This window comes from Hippocampus guttulatus, chromosome 20 (assembly GCF_054856545.1).
Source record: "Hippocampus guttulatus isolate MCC_2025c chromosome 20, RoL_Hgut_1.0, whole genome shotgun sequence".
Lineage (NCBI taxonomy): Eukaryota > Metazoa > Chordata > Actinopteri > Syngnathiformes > Syngnathidae > Hippocampus > Hippocampus guttulatus.
In genome coordinates this window covers 102,002-123,394 of record NC_141280.1, presented here as the reverse complement: position 1 = coordinate 123,394, position 21,393 = coordinate 102,002, and the positions used below count along the sequence as shown (strand labels likewise).

Genomic DNA, 21,393 nt, shown 5'->3' with positions numbered 1-21,393 from the left:
CAAGTTAGACCACTTGTGCTCCTAGTTAAAAAGAAAAAAAATGTCTGTGAATGTGAGGCATTTTTGAGGTTGACCTCGTCAACGTGTCGACAGAGCAAACCAGGAGAGCAGCGCGACAAAACAAAAAAGACACTTTTTGTTTCTTTTTTTTTTTTTTTTTGGTGTCAAATGGCAAAGTTGAACAAGAAGCAGAACTACAGAGCGGTGTCACGCGGTTCTTTTTTTCCCCAACTAGAGGGCGCTCCGAGATGAGTTTTGCTTGAAGAAGACCATTCCATCCAGACCAGGCATGTCCGGCGCCGGTCCTCGCGGGTCGCCGTCCCGCCTGTTTTCCAACTCTCCCAATTGCGCGCACGCCCGATTCAAACGATCAGCTCGTCAGCAGGCTCCGAAGAAGCACGAGAACGCTCCTCATCCTTGGAGTCGGGCGTGTTGCGGCAGGGACGGATGGAAAGCGGGCAACGGAGCGGCCCGCGAGGATCCACTTTGGACACCCCTGACCGAGACGGACCTTTTTCTTTTTCCCGATATTTTCTGACGGACGGCTTGGTTGCTAGGAGGGCTCGTCTCGACGAGATCAACTTGGATTGAAACCAGCCGAGTCTGTAGGACAACAAAAAGTTCCACGTTGACCTCTCAAGACCAGAAAACTTTCTGAATGAAAAGTCAAAAGTTCACCTGCTGCGGCGGGATCACGATTTCCGAGACTTGGGACGTTTTAAGCCGCCCGGAGGCGCTCGCTCCCCTTGGACCTGCGCGGCGACAGCAAAAGCACAAGGGCGGGATTTCCAGGAGGTTTGTATGTTTGTACGGCGCCGCCACAGTTTAGGAACTCGTCGCAGGTTCACGCCAGTGCGTCGGGACTCCGAGGCAGAGGTGGCCCCGAAGAAAGCTCCTCTGCGGTGGAGATCTGCAAGTGGCTTTTTTGGGGGGAATCCCCCTACGTTGACTTTCAAACTCGGTCGTGAGACGACGGACGGCTGGATTGGATACCGGATGCGAGTAAGTACATTTCAAACGTTGTTGTTGCTTTGGGGTTTTTTTAAGGAAAATGTTCAAATACAAGTCACGGTTCCTGTCGAATTTAGAGACAAGGAAGTCCCATTGTGTGACGGGGAAAGTGACCCGAAGCGACAGCCAAATATTCCACCAAAGCACGCGGCATCACGCGGAAGCTCCGCTCGGGCCATTGATGAGCTAACGGCGTCGTTCTTCTCTTCCCGCCTTTTGGTTACCTGCACACGGCGCCGCGTCCGGGCTCCACGTGACACTCGGCGCCGTCGCCGCATCGTCCCGGCCGGAGCTGGCAGACGCTCCGGCACGGGAGGCCGTCCACGGACAGGAAGCCCGGCTCGCACTGGCACCGCGCCTCTCCGGACCTCGCCGAACTCGCCGGCTCCAGGATGCAGCGGGAACCACCCCCGCACCCCAGGAACTTGCAGGGGTCGGCCCGGTCGGCTGCGGGGACCGGTCGCGGGATCCCGCGGTTAACTTTGCATTCTCTCGATGCGGGTGTCAACCTCACCGGGCAATTCCTCCGCTCCCGGGCTAACGCGAATCACAGTGCCGCCGCACGAGCGGCGTACGTAAGCGAGACGGATCACCTGGCTCGACGTCCAGCGAGCGGCTGTCGATGTCGATGTGCAGGTGTGCCGCAGCGCTGGAGCAGAAATCCCGCAGGACGCATTGGACCGCCTCCGTAATGTTGTAGGGCACCGACTTGGCTAACTTCATCCTGCTGTTAACCACCACGCTGCCTTTGCGGAAGTTTAGGATCTCCAAGTTGCGGAATCCCGTCAGGTTGGCCTGCAGGTATGGTAGCAGCTTTTTTTTGGGGGGAGGGGGAGGGGGGGGGGGGACAAAAGTGTTCACAACTGACAAAGATCTTTCATTCTGCAATGTTTTTTTCTTTTAACATGGAGAGGCTACCCTCTACCGGCTGCAGGAGCAGCCCCACCTTTGGCTGATCGGAAAGGCCCGACCTTCAAAGAAAACCCAGGCGGCCAAACGGACTCGAATCACGTCAAACAAGGAGGTGGCTAGCTCCATTGGCTCCAGTCATTCGGACTCACCACGTTAAGGAAGGTGTTCTCCAAGGACCTGTACTCGGGTGACGTCTTGTTGAAGAGGTCCTCTGAGAAGTCAAAGTTGGTGACGCGCAAGCTGAAGAAGACCACCAGCTCCCGCCCGTGACTGGCCGTTGTCACGCCGGGTGCGGTCAGGTATCTCGCGGTGGGCGCGACCGCGACGCTGTCGGACGTGCGCTCCCGAAGAAAGCCGCTGCCTTCGTCCGCCGGGACCGTGGCCGCCGGGTCGGCTCGGTCCGATTCTTCCGCCGGGTCCCCGACCGCCTTGCCGACAATGCCCTCCGTCGTGACGGGTCCGCTCGTCTGGCGATCGGCATCTTTCACGTCCTCCTCGACGACGATGACGGACGATGCGCTTTGTTCCTCAGCTGCCGCCGCCTCAAAGAGTCCAAAGTCCACCGCGGGGCCGTGAGCAGAAGTCCAAGGCGGCGCTGCCGAGGAGTACAAAGCTGGTTGCGGGGGGATCCTTCTCACGGCGGCGTCCCTTCCCGGGGAGGAGTCCTCTCTTTCAGCCTCCTCCAGAAAGAAGTCCTGCGGTGTCGCGGCCCCGTCCGGAGGAGTCGTGCCTGTCAAAATGAGGGAGAGAAAACCTTGGCCGACCTGCAAGAAGAACATCGGCGCGGAGGTTCGGCGTTGTCAGTCACCTGCCGGCTCAGCGTAAGTACCGACCGATGCCGCAAAGTCCACGTCCTGCCCCGCTCGATGCCCGGCGCCATCCGACCCCTCCTCGGGGAGCGAGAATTCAATCGGGGCACGTTGGGGTTCACCCGCGTCCTCCTCACCCGCCACTGGAACGATGGGCGAATGACCTTCCTCCAGAGGCCCCCGGCCCGGCGCGACAGGCCGGAGAACCTCGCCGGTATTTTCTCCGAGGAGAAGGTCCCTTTCCCCATCCGATGAAGCAAACACCTGAATGGATTCCGCTCGTGGTTCAGGAGTGTCGCGCTCCAGGACGGGCTCTAAAATGCCAAGCGGTTCCTTTGGATTTGAATTTGGTGGAGGATCAGCGATGGTTTCCTCTTCCCGTTGCGCAGCGTCAACGTGTATGTCACCCGCAAACTCCTCCTCTCCCGCTTGCGCTTCTTTCACCGAATTGTCCATTTCGTCCCCCGTTCCAGAAACATTTCCCGTTTCCGCCTCGGCTTCGACGGGATCTCCCGGAGTGAGTCCGACACCCGCCGGAACTCCTCCGCTGGGTTCTGAAGCTGCCGCTGGTGTTTGCGATGCTGCGGTTTCCTCATCTCCCGTTTCGCTCCGCTCCTTGACGTTTGTCCCCAGTTCTGTTTGGAACTCCGGAGGGCCGGCGGCAAAATCTACAAATGAGTCCTTTGGAGTTGGAACGGCGGCAGCCTCTTCCTCAATTGTTTTGGGAACATCCACGATTCGCCCCTCGAGTGTCTGAGCCGGTTCCTCCGAAACAGTCGCCGTTTCCACCGATACCTCGGGCGAGCGTTTTTCCGAACCGCCGGATAATGTTTCCTTCGCAACGATTTGTTCTTGTTCTAGAACGTCGGAGAGGCGTTCTTCCGAAAAAACCGTGACTGGCTCTTCGAGAGGAGCGGTTAGTGTTTCCACGACGTTTCGATGCCTGACGTCTTGCTTATTGGCCTCTCCGCTCTGGGGAAATCCTTCGACCTCTTCTCCGTGCCGCTCTCCTGCCTTTCCCTTCTGCTCGACCACATCGGCGGACTTGTCCTGTGGATTCAAAACTTCAAGATCCTTGTCCCCCGTTCCGGGAGCATCGAAAGCTGGGTCCGCGGCTCGGTCTTTTCCTCGCGTCATCTCCTCATCCGGCGTGGAAACCTGACTCGGTACCGGTGTCTGGTCCAAAGTCTCAAGGATTCCTCGAGCGGGCTTCTCCGCTAACGCCGTCCGTGGGATTGCGGACTCGGCCCGTAATTCCAAAGTGTCCTCCTCGGGGCCGTGAGGTTGCGGAACACCCGAGTCTGATGGGAAATGACCTTTTGCGAGAACCCGCGCGGGGTCGGCGGACCTCTGACCCGTGGCGGATAACGGCGTTGCGGTGACGAGACCCCGGTCGGCAGAGGAGGTCGGCGAAACGTGCGCGCCGGGGATCCGGCCGTCCTCAGACTCGAGGCCCGGGTCGGTCACCGGAGGAGGGCTCGGCGCGTAGTCCCGGACGAGCTCTCCAGTTTCCGTATGATGGAAAGTCTCAATTTTGTGAGAAATGATCAGCTCCTCTTCTTCACGGGATGGCTCCAGTGCATCGGGCTCAAACCTCAGGTCCTCCTCGCTCTCGTCGTCGGGATCCGGCGGCGTGACCGGCGCGTTGTCCTTCTCCAAGGTGGGGAGGGGCACCGCCGGCCGAAGCTCATCCACCTCCGGGTCATCCGGGAAGCGACCGAATACCTCCGCGGCGGATTCCCGCGAGGAGGACCGTGTCCGTGCCGGAAGGGCCTCCCCTGCCACCAAACAAGCGAGTTACAGTTACACCCCTGACCTCTTCCACGTTTTACCCAGACAGTCTGACCTCCGCCGTACCTGGGTCAAAGTTCAAGGATTCCAGATCAACCGGAAGGGACGCCTCCTCGCGCAAAGCTTTTCTCACCGTCTCTCTCAATTCCGAGTCGGCGGACGCCGCCGCCGCCGCCGCGGGCCGGGTTCCTTGGGAAGTCGTTTCAAAGACCAGCGAGTAGTGGACCGTGATTCCGCCGTGAACGCTGAAGAGGCGGCAGAAGAACCGCTTTGGTCACAAACCGAGCAATGACCGGAAAGACGAGCGGCGAACAAACGAATTACCTGTCGGCTCGCCGTGTCTCGCTTGCATTGGGAACAAAGGGCGGGAAATTCATCAAAGTATGTGTACATTTTGGCGGGCTGGAGGCCACAAGCAGTGGGCGGGGCCTACCTGATGCGCAAAACACGGATGCTTTTAAATCCCGGAAGTTTGTCAAAAACGTGCTGCATCTGTGGAAGAAACGCTCGGTGTCAAACACCCCTTCGAGGTCCCCGACGCCGCGGCAAGGCGCCGACAGGAGCGACCGCCGTCTATCTTTGGCCGGCTGGAATCTCCTGTGACATAACGGTCTTTGGAACGTCATCGGAGAGCTCCCTGCCGTGAACGGAGCTGACGTGACTGGACCGAGGCCACTTCCGCCACGAGGTCAACGCGGGACCGCGCGGCTTGCGTGCGATGGCCCCGACGCACGTTTGGCGTGCGAAGACGAGATTGCGTGCTATTTAGAGCGCTTGAAGGCGTACAGGTGTTTTAGTGAAAACGCCGTAACGGGGACAAAGATCGCGGAGGAAGTCGGGACCACAACGGTAAGGCGTCTCGAATGGAAAATGAGGGCGACCTTCTCTGGAACGGCACAACCCCACCTGGTCCTGCAGGTGGTGAGCCAGGTCGACGTACTGGGGAGAGTCCGGGTCGTCCAGCAGTTCTCGATATCCCGGATCCACCAGGTCGATGCTGAACTCGACCCTCTGCTCCGCCGGATTCTCGGGGACAGCGTTCGGAATGTCAGAGTCCTTTGCCGTGAAGGAGAGGGAGAAGGTTGTGCTCTTTGGGAATCGGTTCGTTACGATTGTTCTTTTCTCTTTTTTTCGTAGGTGCTCAGAAACCTCGGGTCCCGTCCTCCACGGGACGGCTCCTACCTCCTCTCCTCCCGCCGCGGCGCCCCGCTGTCGATCGGGGGTCGAGCTTGGAGAGGAAGCGGCCCGGCCGAGGGGGGCGATGGCGGTCGCAACTTCTGAAACCAACAGAACACCGAAGAGCCCCGGTCAGAGCCACCGCAACGGTTTGTGGCGCAGGAAGGAGGAGAAGTAGCGCAAAGATTTTCCCGCCGCGACGTTCCCACCTGGCGCGGCGTCGGAAGCGACGGGGCCGGGAGTCAGCGGAGCTCTGCGCGAGAAGACCGGCGGTTGACGGTCATATGGGGAGGACAACCGCACGATCGTTGGGTTGGCAATGGCAATCGGGATCATCTGCGAGAGAAAGGACGTCGCCGCCTACCGTGACTGCGGCTCGACGTTTCTGAGGCGCTTCATCCTCTGCGCACAGACAAAAACAAACGGATGCCAAACATACGAGGTGAGTCTGCCGCTCGCTGACCCGAGTAGAAAGCCCCGCTTTGCCAAGGTTGCCGCTCGCAAGTCGGTCAATGAGGATTACGGCAATCGACTTGTCATTCGCATGCCAAGACCGTTACGGCCGACGACTATTTACGCTTAGATTAAGTTTGGATTACGTTTTGACCAAGCGAGCTTCTTTCTTTTCATCTTGCGCTCGCTGGTGTGTCCAATTCAGAAAAGATTTATTTTCACTTTGCAGGGACTTCCAAGGTGTGCGTGCGTGCATGTGAGACTTTCTCGCGCGTCGGGCGGCGCAGCCGCCGTCGGTGGTCCTCACCCTGTGGATCATGTCCAAGTGCTCCTCGGAATCGCTGAAATTTCTGGCGATATCGGCGATGCAGAGCGACTCCCGTTGACACGCGTGAACCCATCGCCGGTACTCGGCGGTCCCAGGAATCCTGTCGAGGAAGATCCTGTAGGCCTCCCACACAGCCTCCTGGCACACTGGCGCCAGAAGGAAAGAGAAAAAAAAAAAAGAGGATTGTCAAATGGCGACCGAGGACGAGGGTGTGGACGAGCGCACCTCGAAGCTGGTAGTAGGCCCGATGACTGGCCAGAACCTCGCCGACGGTCTCCTGAGGGCAGACCCTCACCCCGGAGTGCAGGAAAACGGACCTCTTGGAGCGCCGCCCGCTGAGCTCCGGCAGCCATCCCGCCGCGAGCGGCGGCTGCGACCTCGCCATCGCCGCCGCGCTCGCCGAGGGCGAGGCCGCCTCCTCCTTGGGACCCGAGGCCGGCAGGGCACTCCCGCCTGCGTTGGACAACGACACTTAGAAAGCGCCCCTTCCGGCCTCCTCCCGGCGCTGCGCATCCATCCGAGAAAGAAGTTCCTTTTTACGAAATGCTGCGGAGTTTCCCGAGGAGAGAGCTCGTCTCTCGTGCTCGATGACCGTCTTCACTTGCCATTCTTCTCGGAAGAATTTTTTTCTGAGCGTGCTCCGCGGCAATTCTCCACAAATACAAAAGAAGCAGACTCACCTTGGACCTGCCAGGCAATGAGGAACAGAAGTCCCAAGCCCCCGAACATTGTGGGGCGGGGGAATTGAAAAAAAAAACTAACAAAAAACCCGCGAGCAGCCGATACGTGGACAGCGAGACGCTCCGCTCAGCCGGCGGAGGTCACACGAAGGCCGACCAGCGTCTGCGGTCCGAAGCCTCCTGAGGAATTGCGCGACTCGTCCGGCGGCGGAGGGAAAGTGCTGTTCGCCTCGCCCAAAGAAAACCGTGAGCTTAAAAGAGTAGACTCTGTTTTGGGAATAATCTGTTTATCTGCTGCTCAGACATAATCCCGCTTTACCATCGTAGCTCGCCGCCCTCATCCTGTTAATGGATTTCACCCGGCGCACAGGCTGGACCCCCAGCCGGGAACATGCAGCGCAATCTCACAAGGTGCTCCCGAGTCACCTTCGCCTTCCTCTTTAGATGTCTCCGCGGGTTCTGTTTCGGGGTCACTGCGGAGTTCCCCCCGGAGATGCCGCACAGTCGCCGCACCGTTCCCCCCCCCCGAGAGTCGCTGGAATCGCCGCAAAATTTCCGCTCGTCATGCCCACCAATCACTGCAACGTTTAGCTCGATATGTTGTTTTGGAAAAAGCTCGATTCCAATGTTGGGCTATTTTTGTGCCGTTCTGTGTGTGTGTGATAAAATCCAGACGCCGACGCCAATAATCCTTTTAATGTTCTTTGTGTTTAAAATGAAGGCATTTGCAGGTGGCTGGTTCTGGACCACACAAACATCACTTCCTGTTTGAAGAAGAAGAAGAAGAACAACAACATAAAGTACTTCATTCCTGCTTCCTCATCACTCACAAGCACACAGTGCAACATGATGACAGTATGCCGGAATCACATTTCCCATCTCCTTGTGTTTTTCTCAACTTTGACAAAAAGCCCCCCCCCCCCCAAAAAAAAATAAATAAATCTCAGAGGAAACACAAGTAGCCCACGAGGTGGCTGGCTCCTGTGCATCTGCTGGCAAGGATGTTGTGGGCCCCTATTTCAGCTCCTAATTTGAGATGGAGAGGTTCAATAAAGTTTCACGACAAATCGGCCGGTCAAAATGGTGGCCAGTGACGTGACGTGACGTCATTGCCCCGCTTGTTCCCGCCAGCGGTTGAGTCGAAAGGCTTCCGGTTTGCTCTGTGCTGGTGACCCGTCTTTGGGAATGCAATTATTTTAAGATGCAACCCATACCTTGAAGCACGAGTGTCACAAACGCTTAATGGTTTGCGTGTACCGTGGATAAAAATCAACGTCTTTACGTCGACGGATGTGGGCTAAAGCTAGCGTCAGTTAGCGTCCCCAGCTAGTGGAATGGAGCGCCGGCAAGGTAATTTCACTGCCTTGTTTCAAACTCGCATCGAGTTCAACTACTTCGCAAGCAACACGATGCCATTTGGACATCTTTAGCTCATTACATGTCGTAGGTGAGTGCGAAATTTCAAAGCTAAGTTCATTGACGCGAATGACACCATCGGGCGGATTTTTGAAAGAGGTTGAACTTGAAGTTTTGTTTTCCCGCTATGAACGTGAGGCCTTGGACGATTCATCTAAATGGTGCGGGGTGAGGGCAAAAGTGGGCGTACCGTAGCGGCCAGAGGTGTCAAATTCCGGTGGCCAAAGTCAAACCCTTAACACAGGTGCTTCCTATCAAACTGACAGGTAAACGAACGCTTGAGCAGAAGCCAAACTTTGGCAAGGGTTTGACACGAGTGTGTGCCTACTTTCGCACCGGCCCCGACTGCATGTCAGGGTTTGAGGAATTTGCATTTGGGATATAAAACAAACTTCGGAAATTTGTGACCGGGAATATGAGCCGTCCTGGCGGCTCCAAGTAACGTGGCGACGGGCTTGGCAAACGGTGAGGCCCCCAACATGTGTCTGGAAATTGACCAATTGACTTGATATGTGCTCCAAACAGAACAAGATTGCAGAAGCATCCTGACGTTTGCGTTTGAAGAACTTCCTTACTCAAACAAAGTTGGAGAATGTTGACCGAGTGGTCGTTAAAACCGGGACACATTTTGGAGGTCACTTTCCATGCTTGATGGTGTTTCTTTAAGATGAACGATTCAAAAACGCAGCGCAATATAGAAAGCTCCGCCGTCACTCAAATTGAACGACGCAAAAACCCAGCGCGATACCTACTGTCCGTACATAATTGGCTCCAAGGTACTTGACGGCACACTCAACTGTCGGTGCTCCCAATGGAGGCGACGTTTGATTTGTTGGTGGAGCGTCACTCTGATTCAGCACAGCACTTGGGCAGTCCAAGTTCACTACGTTGACCACTATGTGTTCACGGTTTGAACGCCGTGCGTGTGGGTGGGTCAGGGTGCTTTTTGGCCAAAGTGAGCGTGGCTGTGGCGATGGCGGTGATTCGGGGCGCACCGGACGGCGCGACCGCCGGTCGGCGCCTTGAGGCTTTGGTGGCGAGGCTGAGGGACCGCGACCGGATGTGGAGGGGCAAAGCGGAGGAGCTCCAACGGGAGGTCCTCAGGCTACAGCGGGCCCTGCTCATCGCCACGGCAACAGCAAGCACAGGTGCTCACTGCCAGCATCCCGTCGTGGGCACGAGTTTAGTGACGCGTGTATGTGTGTGTCTGTGTTTGTGTGTGTGTGCGCGCGCGCGCGCGTCAGGTCACGATGCCACCACGGAGAGCGAGTGCGCTCCAGACAGCGACTCGGACACGCCTGAACTCCGTCAGCTTGTCTCGCCCCGGCCGCGGCTTCTCTCCATTCAGCAGCGGGACGCCGCGCGGTGGGCGCGGCTTCCTCACCAACACGTCCTGCGCGCGCTGGGCGCCTTCCAGCGGCCCGGCGACGCGGGCCAACTCTCGGAGGACGAGCTGTGCCGGTTCCTGGATGCGCTGGCGACCGCGTTCCGCGACCGCTCGCTTCCCCCGGGGGCGTGGCAAATCACCCCGAAGGCGTGCCGGGCGTCGAGCCGCGCCATGGACGAGTTCTCCTCGCAGAGTGTGCCCGCCGCCCGCCTGCGGGCCTCCCTGAGGGAGCTCGCCGCCACGTTGCTACACGCCGGCCGGCGTCAGCCCGTGAGTCAAACTCGCCCGGATGCCAGAATCTCGGAGAAAGTGTGAGCGCTTGTAAAATGACGACCGCGGCGTGGCTCTCCTTCCAGATGCTCGAACTGTTGACGGAGTGCTTGGCGGCGTTGGGGCGGAGTCGTGTGGCAAAGTCCTTCCTGGTGGCTCGCATCCTGTCCGAGGTCAGCGCGCTGGCTGACGCACTGTGCCGCGCCATCCACGTAATTGCACGCACGCACGCACGCACGCACGCGCCGGGCGGAGAAAGTGGACGCAAATGCCAGCTTCTTGGTGATGCAAAAAACAAAACGCAAGAACTCGATGGTTCTTGCCAAACAGCTGTTCTTCTCATTCGTCGTCGTTCCCTTTCGATCTCTTTGTAAAACGAAGCTGTCAGAGATCCTTTGACTTTTTGGACACACACGCACACATTGGCCAAAGTGAGTGTCGAATCAGAAGAGCCTCGCGAAGCGGCGTTTGAGGGTGGTCGTTTGGAAAAGGCATTTTAGAAAGTGGCGACAAACGGGCATGGAGGCGGGAATGTGTTTTGTGGCCCCGTTGTGTCCAGGAGAACGCCGGTGCGGACAAGATTCCCGTGGACGAGTACCACAACGCTTTGCGCCTGCTGAGGATTCTGGAGGAGCTGCCGAGCGACCCTCCGGCGTCGCGGCGACGGGAGGTGACGTCGGAGCAGGCGGAGAGCCTGCGGCGCTTACAACAACAAATGTTTGCCATCTCGCCGGAGTTTCCGCTCTTTGCCCTCACCGTGTGGAGGGTAAGTGTGCGTGTCATGTCGACAAGCGTTTGGTCGTCTGCTCCGAACTGCCCGTGAGATGGACACGTTCCAAAGAAGCACCTCGAAGCGCGTTGCTCAATGCCGCCGGTCGAAGGGTCGCTACATAAAACAAACGAGGAGTTGACGCAAGCGTATCCTGGAATTCTTGCTTTTGTTCCCTTCGTCTTGCGGAAGATAATCTGGATCGTATGGAGTCCCCTCAACCATTTCAAACAAACGAGGAGTGTCGAAAGCCAAATTTATTTGTCATCGCGTCAGTCGCGAGTGCCGAAGTACAAGGCATTTGGTGCCGGCGAGGAAGCTTTTTGCGCACGTCGACTCTCGGCGGACGTGGCTCACCGGCGCAGTTCGGGGAAGAGCTCCAGCACGGCGATGTCCAACAGCACGTACGACATCTGAACGCACGGCGCAAGGACCGTGAACGGCGGCGCCGGACCGCGTCGCTTCCCGCTCGCTCGGCATTTCGGACCTGCTTGTTGAGGAGCGGTTGCTGAAGAGCCTCAAAGAGGAGCCCGACTCCCTCGCGCTTGGCCTCCTCGCCGACGCACGTCCCCACCACGTCTTGACGGCGCACGCGTGACAAACGCCGTCGGGGAGTTGCTCTTTGCCGAGGTCGCGCGACTCAAAGAAAGGCCTTCTCAAACTCACCGGGCAGATAGGCCATCATCTCCTCCAGCGTCCGCTCGGCTCGCGCCGCCTTGGCCGGGCCGCCGCGCTCCTCCGCGCTTTCGTAGAAGACGGCGTCTGGGGGAACACGGCGCAGTCAGAAAGCTTTGCCGCCTGGGAAGGGAGGCCGCGCGCCAAAACTAAATCCTTTCTTCCCGATGTTCCGAGATGTCGGAATCGCCCCCCGACGATGACGTTCCCGCATCGTGGAATCTGTCATCTGCGGTGGCGATTTTTGTGACCTCGTAGCTGCGTGATGAGCGAGACGAGGCGGTGCTCTCGCAGGACGGCGTCCATCTTGGCACGCAGGCGCCGCTCCACGTAGGCCTCGAAGGTGTTCTTCAGGAGGATCCTGGTCGCCGACAGCAAGCCGTCCAGCCAGCGCGGCATGCGGAACAGCAGCCGACCTTGAGTCGAAGACGGGGCGGGAGGAGGCCGTCGCTTCGGTGCCAATTTGGGGCGCGAGAAGGCGGCAACCGACCCACGTGCAGCAGGTAGTCGTACGCGCCGTCCGGGCCGACCTCCGCCGAGCGCTCGCCGCGCCGCTCCGGCCTCCCGGCCCGGGCCGCCACGTCGGCGTCCTTCCTGTAGATCCGGCTGAGGAGCTGCGGGTGAAGACGGGGAGGATGACGTCTCGGCGCCGACCATATCGCCGGCGACGTCGAGCTTGCGTTCCAACCCGCTCGTTGGCGTCGGCGCTCGGGCTGAGGACGGTCAGCTCGGGGCGGCTGGGTTTGGCTCTGGGAGACTCGCAAGAGTTGAAGAAGGACTGGATGAACGGCTCCAGGTTCTGACCTTTCTGCAAAAACAAGAATGCCCGAAGTGCCTCCTTGCGGCCCACGGGCGCAACTGCGGCTCTGGGGGGCGGGACACGCACCTCCTTCATCAACTTCCCCGGTACGGACTTGAAAATCTTGCCTGCGGAGGAGGGATACGGATTTGCTTGAAATCTTACAATCCGCGGTGGCCAACCCGGCCAAAGTTGACCGCTTGAAAGTACCCAAGTTGACGTCGGGAAGCATCCTGTCCTCAAACTGAGAGCCCATGCCGTGAGGAGACAGGAAGTCCACCAGCAGCTGGCTGTTGCTGAGCTCCGGATAGCGCAGGAGCTTCTGCAGGTGTGCCCCCCCCCAAAAAAAAACGCTGTCACATTGTTGATTGTGTGCTTTGAAGAGGTCGTACCTGTAAGTAGTCCTCAAAGTCTTCCCTCTTGGAGGTGAGGAATTCGTGGTTCTTGGGTCCCAGGATGCGTTTTGGGGGCAGCTGCGTGTCGGCAAAAGCGCCTGCATGCGCAGGCGGGGGGCACTTTGAGGAGTTCTGCCGGCGGTCAACCAAGCGCAACTCTTACCGTGGAACTCTGTCAGCTTGGACTCCAACACGTAGAACTCCAAGTATCTTCTGTGGACGGACCAACGCTCGGGATCGTGTCCGACTGGAGGGAGCGGGGTGGGGGGTGGGGGCAAAACCGACTAGTTGCCTCTTGGTCGCAGCAAGACACAATTTCCAAAGAAGTATCGCTCTGTCAAAATTGGCGCCGCTTCTCAAAAATACAATTTTATACACTCTTTTTCTTTGAAAAATTCGTTTTCATGACTTTTCAGAGCGGCTTTGTTTGTGTTGATCAATGTTTTCCTCTCTCTCACATGTGCGTATTTCTCGCTTTACAGGTTTGAAAGACAAAACGGCATGATTGCGGGGTTAAAAATATTGCAAAAACAACATCCCCAAATCGACTACGGCACGTCGCCGTTAACGGTCGCCGGGCGACTCGCGGTCAAAAGAAGCGCGGCTCCCAGAAGACGGGGGCCACTTCACGTCGGCGGCTGTGCGGCGGGACCAAAATCAAGGTGTCAACTCGACGCCAAAAAGCTCACGTCATAAATTTAGACCAAAGACGAGTTACTGTCTTTGTTAAAAAAAAAAGTGTATGTTGTGATGTTAGTTTTGGTTTGCCTCGGCTAACTGTCACGTCCCGGTAAAACGGAGCCGGTCTCGGCCAGATAGCCCTCATCCGTACTCGCCCGAGCATAGGTTGAGAATGACGTCGGGCATATGTCCGGAGAATTGGAAGTGGCCAATTTTTTTGTCGCTGCAATTTCCAACCCGAGCGGCCTCGCGCCTCACTTTCCTTCCTGTCGTTGCGCTCCACGTCGATGCAGAAGACGGGAATCTTTTCCCTCTTGGCGTCATCCTCGTAGAAGTCCACGTACGGGACGGCGATGGTCCAGGACGACAGCCTCCTCGGGCTCCCCGCCGCCGCCGCCGGGGCGACGGCGGGGGCGTCGTCCTCGGTCACCGCCGTGGCCTCCTCCACCTGCGTGGCGGCGGGACACGTGACCGGTCGCCCGCCGGGCCGCGGTCGGCGATGAACAAAAACAATGCGTTCGGGCAACCGGCCGGAAAGAGACGGCCTCCGAGCCGAGGAGCTTTGCGCCCAAAAAGGGACGAAGACCAAACGCAAATGCCAAACCGTTCGGCGCTCGCTCACCGCGCCGTCGTCGGCGTCCGTCCCGGCCCCGGGTGGCAAGACGGCGCCGTCCACGGTGGCGCTTCTGAACACGCCTTTGATTTTACTGCCGATCCTGCTGATGGCAAAGGACTCTGCGCGCTTGGAGGCGTTCCTGGGCACAGCGCAAGCGAGGACGGTCGGGGACGGGGCGTCCGGCGAGCTCGCGAGACGGCGCCACCAACCTGCCCGCTCGCGAGCTCCTGGCCGGCGACTCGGCTCCTTTCAGCAGGTGTCTGAAGTACTGAGCGCACCGGAGGTCAACTTCCGCCGCGGACCGGCGGCGCCCGGGTGCCGCCTTACCTCGTCGCTGTGGCAGAACATGGGCGCGAAGACGCCCTCCAGGAGCGACAGGACGTGCTCGTAGGCCTCAAAGAGGCAGCGCATGGTCCGCAGCTTGACCACGGCGCCGTACGGACCGGCGGCCACTGACGGGAAGAGGGAGAGGACGTTTGGTCACGTGGCCCGCGACCGCTCCGAGCCGTCGCGACCGCCGACTCAAAGGTGAGATCGAGGCATTCCCGGGACGCTCCACCGCGAGTCTTTTTTTCTTCACCAAATATTGCACTTGGCGTTTGCGCGTAATTACGGTGATGCGAGGATTCGGACCTCTGATTTTGTCCCAAATTGCTTTCTCGGAGCCGTTTTGCAATCAAATGACAGTCAAAAGGTTTAGCTTCTGAAACTCCCAACTATCCATCCATCCATCCATTTTCCGAACCGCTTGATCCTCACTAGGGTCGCGGGGGGTGCTGGAGCCTATCCCAGCTGTCTTCGGGCAGTAGGCGGGGGACACCCTGAATCGGTTGCCAGCCAATCGCAGGGCACACAGAGACGAACAACCATCCACGCTCACATTCACACCTAGGGACAATTTAGAGCGTTCAATCAGCCTGCCATGCATGTTTTTGGAATGTGGGAGGAAACCGGAGTACCCGGAGAAAACCCACGCTGGCCCGGGGAGAACATGCAAACTCCACACAGGGAGGCCGCAGCTGGAATTGAACCCGGTACCTCTGCACTGTGAAGTCGACGTGCTAACCACTGGACTACCGGGCCGCCCTAACTCCCAACTAAAGAAAAATAATATTGTTGACCCAAAAAAAAGGAAACGGAGCATCTGCGCTGATATTTGAACTCTTCACGTGTCAACAGGGATGCCAGTCAACACAGGCACGCTTTCTTTATCCTCTGCAAAGAGCATTTCCACAGCCTTCTCAACGTTTATGTCCCTGCGTGTGTCTTTTCCATTGCCTCCGGGTGACCAAGATGCAAACACCCCAGAAGGAGCGACACAGCGTTTAGTTGAAGGTAAACGTGGCAAGAAAGCTTTCAATTATTGACATTCGAAATTATGGGGGGGGGGGGGTCATGGCATTTTCATTCATTTCAATGGTGAAATATGATTGAAGAAGCAAATGGGGCGAGCGCGGGCAAGCCACGAAACAAAACGGCCAGGTTTACCCTTCCTGATGTCATCCACGGCGGCGCGGTCCAAATTGATCTTGTCGATGCTCTCGTCCAGGCAGTACGTCCGGTAGATGTGCGCCAGGTCGCCGTGCAGACGCCGCAGCTCCGAGTCGGCCAGCTCCGGACTCAGGATCTTGTCGTTGAGCTCCTCTGGGGAAACGCCGACGCCGCGTCGGTGCGGGGCGGCTCAACGCGAGCGAGCGCGCGCGCGCCCGGCGGCGGGCTCTTACCCACGGCGAGGCAGAACTGAAGGACGTGCACGGCGCCCTCCTGCTTGAGGAAGTTCATGAAGCGGAACAGGAGGTCCTGCCGCTCTCGGATCTCCTTCAGCTCCAACTTCAGAACCTGCTCGGGCGACGCGCGTGGTCACGCCACGGCGGTCGGGCAACGCCGTCGATAGCTCGCGAGTACTGACCGAGCGTTTGTTCCCGCCGCAGTCGGCATATCTGTGCAGGAAAGCAACGCGAGCGGATGGCGCTTCGGCGGCGGGTTCGGGCTGCAAACACAAACGCGACTCCCCGTCAGTAGGCTTTGCCATGCCTTGCTCAAGGACGAGGGGCGCTGTGGTTCCATCTTGTCTGGTCACGGATCGCGTGAACCGAAACGCGCAGTCGCCGGCGACTGGGTTTTTGGGGTCAATGGCTGCGATGAGAGATGGGTGCTTCGCACTTGGCGCCGGTGCCTCGCAGGTCACAGACGGCAATCCGGGAGCGGAGATTGCATCTTTTTTGGGGTGCGCTCCCGCGTTTGGAGAACATGTCGGCTTTGTTGAGGACAGCGAAAGCGTCCTTAGCCACAAACGTGCGCACGAATGCCGTTTTGTCCCAGCTCTCGGCTGGGAGAGGCCCCCGCCGCCATAACGGTGATTAACGCGATGGAAAAATCATTGCCTCCAAAAAGGCAATTTGGGGAAATGAAATGGGGGTAGACTGTGTCTTGTGTGTTTTGTTTTTTTACTTACAGGCGTGCCGTCGACAAACTTGAGCACCATCAAGTTAACGGTGTCCTGGAAAAATTCACGGCGGTGTTAAAAGGGGACCGGAAGCCGCCGGCGAGCGCGGCTCCAGCGGGACTCACCGGGTCGGCCACGAAGTCCATGGTGGGCAGCATGACGGAACCCGACACGACCTCCCGCAGCAGGAGCGCCAGCGACCTGTTGACGAGAAACCAAAGTGCACCGGCGGGTCGGGAGGACGCGCCTTCTTGGCCGGACGCCGCGCCGAGTCGCGGGCCGGACGGCCCTTTGGAGGAGGGGCGCTCGGTACTTTGTCACGTCCCGAGTACCTGCAGTCGGTGGCTTTTGGCGGCATCAGGTACGGGAAGAGCATCTCGCTGAGCTTCCTGAGGTAGAGCAGCTCCTCCTTGCGGCTGCGCACGGCCACGTGGAGGTCGCCGCCGTACTCCTCCAGAGCTGCCTGCTGCAGCGTCCGACCCTGACGGACTGACCGGAGCGCCCCGATCAAGCCGCCGCCTCCGCTTACGAGCTGCTCAGAACTCCGTTTCCTTTTCTATTCATGTTGTTTTCCCCCATTGAAATGAAGGGAATTGCCACAGAGCTGTTCCCGAACATGACAACCCCCCCCCCCCCCCCTACAGTTACGGCAAAACCAAGACTGAGAATCCCGCGTACGCCCGCACGCGGGGTCTCTTCGCTGGAGTGGCAGCGTGTCCGCAGCTCACTCGTAACTCAAACAAACGCGGAAAGCGGAGCGACCGGTAAGAGGAGGCGGCGGCTTGTCGGCAGGCCGAGCGGCGGACGGGGTGTCTGACCTCCGGCGCGGGCCCTCGACAGAACCTCCACGTGCTTGACAGCCGCCCTCATCGCGCGGTCGGCGAGGACGGCGGGAAGGTCCACCTGGAGACGCGGCGCGCGGATTTTGTCATTTGAGACGCTCCCCGGGGCCGACGTGAGGCGGGCGTCACCTTCTGAGCTCGGCGGACCAACGCGGACGCCAGGAAGCGAAAGCTCCAACGCAGCTCGTCCACGCACGCCTCGTCGTCCGTGATCTCCCTGCGGTCCGCGACGGAGGTCAAGGCGTGCGGGGTGGCGGCGGAGAATGCCGAGGGGACTCACCGGTACCACGGATACACAAAGTTCTCCAGGACCAGCTCGAACACCTTTCCGCGACGGTGGAGAAGAAACGGTAACCAACACCATGATGACGTTTGACTCGGCTTTGATCTTAGTCGGACCGTTTGGTGCCTTCTACCGGCTTTGTTTGCCATTTATTGCTTTACTGTTCTATATGTTAGTTGCTCCGCGTACGGCGCTTTGGATGCAGCGGTGGCTGTTTGAAAGGGCTCGAGAAATGCACTCGCGTCGAGTTGAGGTGACATGTGAGAGCGAGCTCGCGCCCACCTCTGCGATGGACGCGTCCACCTTGGAGTGCAGCTCGAGGCCCAACCATGGCTGGTAGTTCTCCAGGAGCAGCGTCGGGCTGAATGCCGCAACAACAACAACAACGGTCACCGCCGTGCCGCGGTAAGACGCTGAATTGGGACTTTTCGACTTCAACGCAAAGAAAATCGAGCGCCACTTCTCGACCGCTGCTCTGAAGCGGTGTCGCGAGGTGGCGCTGCCGTTCGCAACACAAACGTACCGATGCCGCGTGCATTTCACCTTCCCGCACACTGCACAGCTCCGACCCGAAGGAAACAACTCTGGTTCCTGACGCTGTCGCGCACACACACACACACACACACAGTCGTCATCCTCATCACCATCTTCTTCTTTATGAATGCACCTCACCTTAGGTGGCGCTGTACAAGCAAACAAGATATTTGGGAGCAGCGAGTCAGGTTCCAGCGCCCAATAGAAGGTGACCACGCCCACCAGGAAAGACCACAAGCCAATCAGGATGTGCAGGTACCTGCAAACGACATGCTAACTTGTGACTGAACAATCATCCCACTCCATTTCGCCGACTGCGGCTTATATGCGCTGCCTTTTTTTGTGTGTGCGTGTAGTACAATACACTGACTTGGCTTCCCGTTGCTGCTAAAGCAAAAAAATAAAAAATAATAAGGTAATCGTTGAGCTCACCGAGTATTGCCGACCACAGTGTTCCCCGACCTTTTTTTGTGTCAGAAACCAGCTTGGACAAGTAAATGCTATTCGCGGACGGCAAAGGTGTGTTTCTCTTGTGGAGATTTGCGTTGTCTCAGCGGGGCGGGTGAAGTTCTCGGTGCTGGCGATGCCCCCGCAGGAGGTGCGGGGCTGAAAGGGAAGGCGCCGATCTCGTCGCCCGCCTCTGCCCGGCGACGACATCGAGCAGTCCGTCTTCTGAACCGAATCGTGTCGAACGGTCCACGGCTTGTCGTGACAAGTTACGGGATTGTGTTTTCAAACAAGATTGTGTTTGGTCACCGTATTTATCATTTCAGATCGGTGAATTTATGAAAATGTGTGGCCAAAATGCAGCGAGCGTTTCCTAAATGTAAAATGAAGTGAAATAAAGTGTTCCTAAATGTAAAACGGAACAGTGGTCGACTGGTCTGCCTCACGGTGCAGAGGTCACGGGTTTGATTCCGGTCCGCGGCCTTCCCACGTGGGGGCTTTGCACGTTACCCCGTGTGTGCGTAGCGTTTTCTCCAGGGACTCTGGATTTCCACCCGCATCCCCAAACCATGGATGGTCGGTCGACTGTGGGCGCCGAGGGTGGGCAACCAGTCCAGTGTGCACCGTGCCAACTGCCCCAAGACAGCTGGGATAGGCACTGGCCAGGTAAGCGGCTTGGATAATGGATGGCTAATTGTAAAATTTTAAGCTTCGTTTTGACTCCGTTGTCTGGCTCTTTAGTTTTAAATTCAACAAATTCTCACACATTGAAAAATACTGCTGCGCCTCTCTCATTGAGCGTCTGATTCTGTCGACTTATTCGAGGGGCAAACCAAAGTTCGAAGGACTCCGATTGGCTGGGGCCCCGCGCATTTCCCCCCTATCCGATGGAGTCAAGAGGTATTGTGGCTAGTCACGTGATATCACGATACCCTGTCTTGGAATCGCCCAGTCCTCCTTCCACTGCGCTGACAAAGGTCATAGTTCTGTGTGCGTTGCCCAGGCAGAAAGCCGTTCGTTCAAGTGTTTCTCGCCGCCCCAATGACGTATGACGCTCACCTGTGGAGCAGGATTGTGGCGGCCAATATGGCGGCGAGCAGGCAGTAGGCGAGCGGATACTGACGAGCCCAGGCGAAGAGCGCGTCCAGCCGCAGAGCTCGCAAAAAAGCCGACACGACAGTCATCCCGGCGCCCCTACAACGACAAACTAAAAAAAGTACAAACTCACAAGCGCACGAGACCAAATGAGAATGCGCACGAGCGGCAAATGTTGCTTGAAAACGACGTCAGAAACACTTGAAGAAAAGATACGGTGAGCATCGGCGAAGGACACTTTCGGTGATTTGAAGTAGCGTCTTGTTTCGTCACTAAAACCAAACCAATTCTCATCGTTTCGGAAAGCGGTGTTCCTTGTTTGTCATGAAGCGTCTTCGAGACGGACGCGATTCTATTTGCAGTTGGGTTGCTAATTGAGCCGGTTCACGTGGAACCATGTTGTTCCAAGATTAGCACTCACCACAAACGGGATTAAGCTAACGTCGTGTTGACAAGTGTCGCTTTTGGATAGTTAATCTGTTTTTTTCGATCATTTCCACGCAGAATCCAGAACGGGATCTTACAAATACGGACACGGCCATCCACACTTGACAAACGTCACTTCCTCTCAAGTTCAACGACAAGGTACGTCACTTTTTCAGTTGATCTCATTATTTCAAAGATGTCCAAATCTTGACTTGGAACCATGTTTTTACTTCTACTTTGCAAAATAAATACATACATAAATGAAAAATATCCCCCCTCCCCCACATGTTTATTAGTAAAATAGGTAGAAATTATTGTACAATACAAAACATTTCATTTGCAAAAAAGTAGATTTTTCCCCCTTTTTTTTTAGCAAAAAATAAAATAAAATTAAAAAAGCTTCACAAAGGAATCCGGAGCAATTCGCCCGTTATTTTTTCCCGGGGCTTTTTAAAAAAAAATATATATATATATATATAGAATTCTCAGTATGCCACTAAATGGACATGAAGGCCGCTGATTTTTGACCATTAGCTCAAAAAGGTGGACAGGCAGTCAAAACAAATCTTGAAGCGATGCCTCATCATACATGAAAGCGTGTCGTCATGTCATCCTGAGAGCGAGTGAGCGGGTGGGCTTGCAGAGCCTGCAAACGACACGTCAACCTCCACTTGTCCATCGCATTCACCGCCACTTCTTCAGCCGGCAAGGCTGTGACGGAACGCGCTCGAGGTCCGAAGAACAAATGAGCTGGAGAGCGCGTGAGGTAGCTTCATCCTCCGCAGACGGTCACGTCACAGGTAGGAACAATCAAGTAGTCTCAGCATTGGAGCAATGAGTCGCGTGACCTTACCGCAGCATCCAGCGCCGGCGCTGTCGTCACGGCGACGCATCGGGATCGGCCCAGACGCCTTCCCCCTGCTAGTCGTGACAAAAGGATGCAATTAGACAAGGAAAGGGCACCGTGTCTCACTGACTCACACACACCAGCTTGGCCACCGCAGCTCAAGCAAACACGTCACACATGCAAACACACATGCGACGTTTAAGTTGGCATTGGAGCGGCGGCTGCATCGGATTGGACGAGACATGACGATGAGCACCTGAGGGTGATTTGGTTGGACTGCATGCAAGGTGACGCCACTGGCAAAC

At 57.3% G+C, this 21,393-nt stretch overlaps 3 protein-coding genes and 1 long non-coding RNA gene across 12 annotated transcripts; 2 read left to right on the top strand and 2 right to left on the bottom strand.

Annotated features, from left to right (window-relative positions):
* Positions 1 to 145: 145 nt before the first annotated feature.
* Positions 146 to 7,307, bottom strand: LOC147187264 (interphotoreceptor matrix proteoglycan 1-like). Its single transcript, XM_086100942.1, has 16 exons — positions 7,161 to 7,307; positions 6,706 to 6,933; positions 6,460 to 6,626; positions 6,064 to 6,101; positions 5,909 to 5,952; positions 5,706 to 5,800; positions 5,430 to 5,579; positions 4,957 to 5,015; positions 4,848 to 4,868; positions 4,590 to 4,768; positions 2,732 to 4,510; positions 2,073 to 2,653; positions 1,605 to 1,824; positions 1,236 to 1,458; positions 679 to 752; positions 146 to 603 (listed from the first exon to the last, which is right to left on the bottom strand). Exons 1-15 carry the CDS (start codon positions 7,207 to 7,209, stop codon positions 719 to 721), a joined length of 3,867 nt encoding a protein of 1,288 aa, XP_085957068.1. The 5' UTR covers positions 7,210 to 7,307; the 3' UTR covers positions 146 to 603; positions 679 to 718.
* LOC147187265 (uncharacterized) lies at positions 3,801 to 6,707 on the top strand. Its single transcript, XR_015097711.1, has 3 exons — positions 3,801 to 5,570; positions 5,661 to 6,141; positions 6,382 to 6,707. It is a non-coding gene; the product is annotated as an uncharacterized LOC147187265 (long non-coding RNA).
* An 816-nt stretch (positions 7,308 to 8,123) lies between the features above and the next one.
* mei4 (meiosis-specific, MEI4 homolog (S. cerevisiae)) lies at positions 8,124 to 11,222 on the top strand. Of its 3 annotated transcripts, XM_086100961.1 has the most exons (5): positions 8,124 to 8,510; positions 9,515 to 9,724; positions 9,821 to 10,233; positions 10,320 to 10,445; positions 10,793 to 11,222. In XM_086100961.1, exons 1-5 carry the CDS (start codon positions 8,495 to 8,497, stop codon positions 11,054 to 11,056), a joined length of 1,029 nt encoding a protein of 342 aa, XP_085957087.1. In that variant the 5' UTR covers positions 8,124 to 8,494; the 3' UTR covers positions 11,057 to 11,222. The 3 variants fall into 3 exon arrangements, with proteins under 3 accessions (XP_085957087.1, XP_085957086.1, XP_085957085.1); XM_086100960.1 differs by having other exon boundaries at positions 9,515 to 10,233; positions 10,320 to 10,406; XM_086100959.1 differs by having other exon boundaries at positions 9,515 to 10,233.
* Positions 11,223 to 11,241: 19 nt separating this feature from the next.
* Positions 11,242 to 19,908, bottom strand: LOC147187262 (sorting nexin-14-like). 7 transcript variants are annotated; one of them, XM_086100949.1, is made up of 27 exons: positions 19,780 to 19,908; positions 18,412 to 18,532; positions 18,263 to 18,336; positions 18,022 to 18,100; positions 17,737 to 17,780; positions 17,586 to 17,673; positions 17,433 to 17,517; positions 16,947 to 17,103; positions 16,740 to 16,815; positions 16,624 to 16,668; positions 16,078 to 16,158; positions 15,893 to 16,007; positions 15,657 to 15,812; positions 14,496 to 14,620; positions 14,378 to 14,436; positions 14,175 to 14,307; positions 13,811 to 14,000; positions 13,035 to 13,118; positions 12,869 to 12,969; positions 12,687 to 12,798; positions 12,564 to 12,604; positions 12,366 to 12,485; positions 12,168 to 12,291; positions 11,929 to 12,093; positions 11,669 to 11,764; positions 11,490 to 11,581; positions 11,242 to 11,415 (listed from the first exon to the last, which is right to left on the bottom strand). In XM_086100949.1, the coding sequence occupies exons 1-27, from the start codon at positions 19,902 to 19,904 to the stop codon at positions 11,356 to 11,358; spliced, it is 2,748 nt and encodes a 915-aa protein (XP_085957075.1). In that variant the 5' UTR covers positions 19,905 to 19,908; the 3' UTR covers positions 11,242 to 11,355. The 7 variants fall into 7 exon arrangements, 5 of the variants coding, with proteins under 5 accessions (XP_085957075.1, XP_085957072.1, XP_085957074.1 ...); XM_086100946.1 differs by having other exon boundaries at positions 13,811 to 14,307; XM_086100948.1 differs by having other exon boundaries at positions 12,172 to 12,485; positions 13,811 to 14,307.
* Between the last annotated feature and the right edge of the window lie 1,485 nt (positions 19,909 to 21,393).